Here is a 5,521-nt window from a genome sequence, read left to right as displayed (position 1 = left end):
CCATTTGGCTGCTCGTACTGTGACAAGAGGTTCTCGACAAATGGAGAAATGAAGTCCCATGTGCGCATTCACACCGGTGAGCGGCCGTATGCCTGTACTTTTTGTAACAAGAGATTCACACAGCCATATATGCTCACTGTGCACATCAGGAGGCATAAGAAAGAGAAGCCGTACCTGTGCAGCACATGTGGTATGTCCTTTCGTACTTCTGGGGCCTTGCGGGTGCACACACGCAAGCACACAGGGGAGCGGCCTAATCAATGCGACATCTGTGGAAAAGGTTTTACCACAGCTATGCATTTAACACAACATCGGCAGTTCCACACAGGAGAGAGGCCGTATGCTTGCTCACAATGTGACATGTCGTTCAAACTGGAGACAGGACTGAAGAGACACATGAAGACACACAAGAGAGAAACCTTACCAGTGTTTACCATGTCACAAGGCTTAACATGAGGGTAGACCTCAAGGTCCATACGATCATCTAGCATACTGTTTCGACTTTTGGAGAATGTATATTTAGTTATAAAGAAAAGCCTGGTTCATTTCTACACAAGGGGACGTTGTTTTAGGGAATTTCCATGACAGTACAACACCAACATGTATGTAAATATGGACCTGAACACTCAAATGTTACATGTGTGGAGTAATGTGTACCTCATGTTTTAGGAGACCATTAGCTTAGTTACTGTAGTTTACAGACTTCTGAATACAAAATCTACCAAAATTAAAGAGTGCTCGCACTTGTTCACACTTCTGCACGACCATTCAAGTGCACTCAGTGTAACAAGGCATACAACTGGCGCCAACACCTGAAACACCATTTACTCACTCACATCTAAATGAACAGTCCGTTCCTTTGCTTGCGCCTTTGTGAGAAGAGTTTTAGTTCTCAATCTTTACTTAAAGTTCATCTGCGTGGGGGAGAGGTGCGTCACAGCGGAGAGTAGTCCATTGGCTGCTCGTACTGTACAAGCGTTCTTGACAAAGCCAGTTTTAAAAGTCCCACGTGCGCATTCACACCGGTGAGCTGCCATATGCCTGTACTTTTTTGGCAAGAGATTCACACAGTCATATCCGCTGCTGTTCACCTCAGGATTCAAAAAGAGAAGCCTTACCTTGCAGCCACATGTGGTATGTCCTTTTGTAGCTCTGGTGCCTTGCTGGTCCACACACGCATGCACACAGGGAGCGTGGCGCGTGATGTCAATCATCTGTTAAAAGGTGTTTACCACAGCTATGCATTTGAACACAACATCGTATACACACCGAGAGAGCCGTATCTTGCTCACAATGTGACAATCTGTCCACTGTAAATCAGGGCTGAAGACACATGAGGACACCACACGGGGGACAAACCTTACCATGTTTAACATGTCACAAGACTTTTTTCTCTCAAAAATCCAACATGAGGTTAACCATCAAGGTGCATAGAGTATCATTTAGCATGCTGTTGTGATTTTTAGAGAGTTTATCAGTAGTGTAAAGAAAACGCTTGTTTATTTCACGCCAGGATGTGCTGTTTTGATGCATTATTTATGTCAGTATCACCAACACGTATTATTTAGTCTGCAGATTTTTTGTCAAAACTGAGGATCATTCTCCCCACTTAAATGGCTAGAACTGTTTAATTTATCAGCAAGAATTTAAGAGACTTGCTTATGTGACAAGGACCTTGTAACTTTCTCTCAGTTGAAGTGTCCTTGCCAAGACACTTCTTAGCCTTGTTCAACCAAACATACTTAACTATCAAAAGTAAATGACTGGTTATTCAAAAGGTGCCTTTTTCAAGTGTAATGTAAATAAATGTTTCTATTTGGCATAAATCAAGATCATTCATTTTTGGAGTAAATTGTAATTTCTTTTGAAATATGTTTACAGCACCTGTGGAGCTGTCTTGCTATTTTTACAATCTCCCTGTGTATTGTCATGCGTGTGTACACAGACTATATGTTATTCTTACAAAAATGTAAGCAACTTCTTGCCAGGATCTTGCTTTCCATTCTCTTCAGTTCAGCAAAAGGCAAAAAAAGATGTTTAAAAGGAGAATTCCAGCAAATTTTATGTTACCCTGATCGTATAAATACGCAAGTACTTGTGATTGAAAAAACCCGACCAATGGGTGTAGGCACACTGAAGTAGCTGCAGCTATGTTGACAAACTTCCACTGAGCTAAAATGGCAGTTAACAGGGCAAGTTTTAGAGTGCCTCTTAACCAGTGATAGGACCAACGGCGTATTTAACGTTACTTTTTTTCAGTAAAAGAGTAATCTAATTTATTGGCTGAGTTGAGGTTGAGTAAAATTTCATGTAAGGCCAATCAGTAGGTCAAGTGGGCGGTGTTGGAAAGTTAAAAAAGTCAGTCACGCGAGGAGAGGTATGCATTATGAATTAAGGAGAGGGGTAAACTTTCCCTCAAAAGATTTCCCACCGGGGTGCGTAGAAAACATGGGGAGACACTTTGTTTTCTCTTACATACGTGACTCTAGACTCGCTACTTGCTCCAAAGCTAATCGCTGACCACATATCACTTCTGAGACACACCACACCACACACACACACACACACACACACCCACACACACACACACACACACACACACACACACACACACACACACACACACACACACACACACTTACGTTATTGCACTAACAGAGTGTGTGTGATATATATATAATTATCTCATTTATTTTTGCTATAGTTTTTAACAAGCATTATTTAATTTTGCTACGTTGTGGCCTGTTGAGGCAATAATATCAAGTCCCAAACATGTTTTGTTAGTTGTATTGATCCACTAGACTAACATCTACATAATGGTATTTGATTGGAGCTAGTCTCACTTTGGTCCGCGCAACAATTAAAATAGTTTAGATGTGTGTACACTGTTTCGATAATAAAGTATTGTATAAGTGTCCATTTCATTATAGATCATTCAGATTATCACATAATGAAACATCAAATTAAAGAGGGGTGGAGTGTGGGTCACATTGGGCATTTAATTTACTTGAAAGTAACACTGTTACTTTCTAAAGTAACTATTACTTTTATATTTGTAACCGAGTATCTAATTTAGGTACTTTTTGGAAAAGTAACTATTACTTTTTAAAAGTAACTTGCCAACCTCTGTTCTAACAGACACACAATGGAATTAATATGTTGTACAACATGAACAGGCCCTTACGAACATCAGATGCATTTTCAGTCAGACGTTTAACTTTACCTACCCTGTCTTGTTCTTGCCGGGGTGGATGTGAAGCTTGCCTGGTTAGCTGCCAGGCTAGCGTTAGCTGCTAGTGATAATGTGTGTTAGCCAGCTTTTTCTGAAAATCATAACGCAGCAGTTCCGTGGGTATTTGTAGCTTTTCCATTTTGTTGTGATCAATCTGGTGTGGGTGAGTAGACGCTTGGCATTCTCAATCTTGTGTTAGACTTGTTCCCCTACCTCGCGTTCCCGCAGCCAACAACAATTCCCTGAACACCGGGGGGTGTAGGGGGTGCCTCCATGCCTTGTGGCAACAATTTATATTTTATGTGTTTTATTTCCTCCTCAAAATAGGTAATTCCTGTATGTGTTTGTTTTTTTTTTGTACATAGTTTTTTACTGATATGTTCATAACTACTACATGCTCATCCCTTTTTTTAGTGAAATAACTACAATTTGTTGCCGCAAAGCCAGGACCCACCACCCACGGCGCTCGGTGGGATTGTTGCTGGCTGCGGAGGGAAGGAAGGCGGGGACGCAGGCTGCCTGCCCGGCTAAGGGAACTACCACACAGATGGCACACTGCCAGCCTCCTACTCACCAACACAGATTGACCACACACAATGGATGAGCTACAATACACACAGAACTGCTGTGTTATGGTTTTCACACAAAAGCCTGGCTGAACACACTTCTCATAGCAGCTAGCAGCTAACAGCTAGCTAGCTCTAGCGCTCAACCAAGCAAGCAACAACATAATGACAGGTTAGGTGAATTAAAACAATGTCTGACTTGAAACCATCTTGATGTTACGTACGGGTCCTGTTCATGTTGTACAGTCATATTTTCATTGCATTGTTTGTCTGTTAAGAGGCACAAAGGCACTCTAAACAACTTGCCCTGTTACTGCCATTTTAGCTCAGTGAGCCTTGTACATGTAGCTGCAACTACTCAGTGTTGCTTTGCACCATTCAGGTCGTGTTTTTTTCAGCATCGAAGTACTCGCATATTTATAGTGATCAAGGTTACACTAGTATTGGCCGGAATTCTCCTTTAACTTTTGATTAGTCGCAGAAAGACCCATTTAACAGAAATATAACTGCACTGCTCAAGTGCCGCAAGTGGTCCTACTGCCTACCTTTGGTGTTGTTGTGCCGCACTATGTGTCGACATGCTGCAGGCAGGGTTCTCCCTATTTCCCCTCGGACCATGGCCTGTAACACTTAATATTACATCTAGCTTAGACTGCACATCACGTAAAGAACTTCATTTACTGGATGTTATCCTGTATTCTACTGCTCATGTATAAAAATACACACAACATGTATGGTCCAGTTGTAGAATAAAGCTCGGTGTTGAAGCTCCGTTCAGTTTTTGTCCTTTACTCACTCTTTGATAATCGACCACTTCCGAGCTGTCCGGCTAGCCATATGACAGTTAAGAGGCGGCTAATCTAACGTTAGCTAGCTCTTTCCAGACTAGCTACACCACATACTCCACTCATCCATGGTAGCGTATGCCCCTCCATGTTGGTTTGCAAGAGGAAGAATGAAGAAGAATGACCTACAAGACAACATGGGTGCTATTTTTTGAGGAGAGACTTGAGCGAAGAGGTTCGCCGTTTCCACATTTATATGATTGGTCGTTAAAGATATATCGACAGCCAATTACTTAAATTCGCTGCGAGAAAACGCTCAAAAACTAGGGGAAAAATGAAACAGCCTCGCTCGTCAAAAGTGGAGAAGTCTCGAGACCGATATTGTTAAGGCCAGAAAAAGCAGAACGAGGCCGGAGCGGAAAACGGTCCGGTTTGTCTACCATTATCTCCATATTAGATTGGCTCCTGGCTTCACAAGCAACCGTTCCAGGAGGCGAAGCGACCCTAAAACTGAAAGTATGGTGACACCGCTTGCGCACGACCACGCGCACATTGTACGTCACGTGTCCGTTGTACGGGAAAGTTATTCCACCTCAATTCAAGAAAAAAAATGACTATGCTACTGTTTTCGACTATACTTAATAATTTAACTAACTATTTATCAAGTAAAATCGTCTTGGTAACATAAGTCTTGCTTCTACTTTAGAGATATGTTCTATGATAACATATTTGGCAATTTACTTAGATTCAATTTGACTTACAAAAACATGCGGGCAGACCTCAATCGGAAAGTTTCATCATTTTAAAATGGCCATATGTAGTTAAGTAAACATTTACTATGTGATTAAAATCTAATTTTCTAATCTGATTATGTAATTGTGATGACATGTATAACCCAGACTACTACATACTTTATATCCTGTTTACTGTAGTAACGG

General features: G+C 41.5%; 2 protein-coding genes across 6 annotated transcripts in view; both read left to right on the top strand.

Annotated features, from left to right (window-relative positions):
• LOC116672854 (zinc finger protein 79) overlaps nt 1-5,521 on the top strand; it is an 11,053-nt gene that overhangs the window by 1,158 nt on the left and 4,374 nt on the right. The window lies entirely within an intron of this gene.
• LOC116672855 (oocyte zinc finger protein XlCOF19) lies at nt 2-909 on the top strand (the record flags this gene model as incomplete). The annotated part of the gene is given in 1 exon segment (XM_032504822.1): nt 2-909. A coding segment is annotated over 1 exon segment (455 nt), but the record flags the coding sequence as incomplete, so codon positions are not given.

The sequence above is a fragment of the Etheostoma spectabile genome, chromosome 23, assembly GCF_008692095.1.
Source record: "Etheostoma spectabile isolate EspeVRDwgs_2016 chromosome 23, UIUC_Espe_1.0, whole genome shotgun sequence".
Classification (NCBI taxonomy): domain Eukaryota; kingdom Metazoa; phylum Chordata; class Actinopteri; order Perciformes; family Percidae; genus Etheostoma; species Etheostoma spectabile.
Note: the sequence above shows the minus strand (reverse complement) of the source record. Positions and strands in the feature narration are given on the sequence as shown.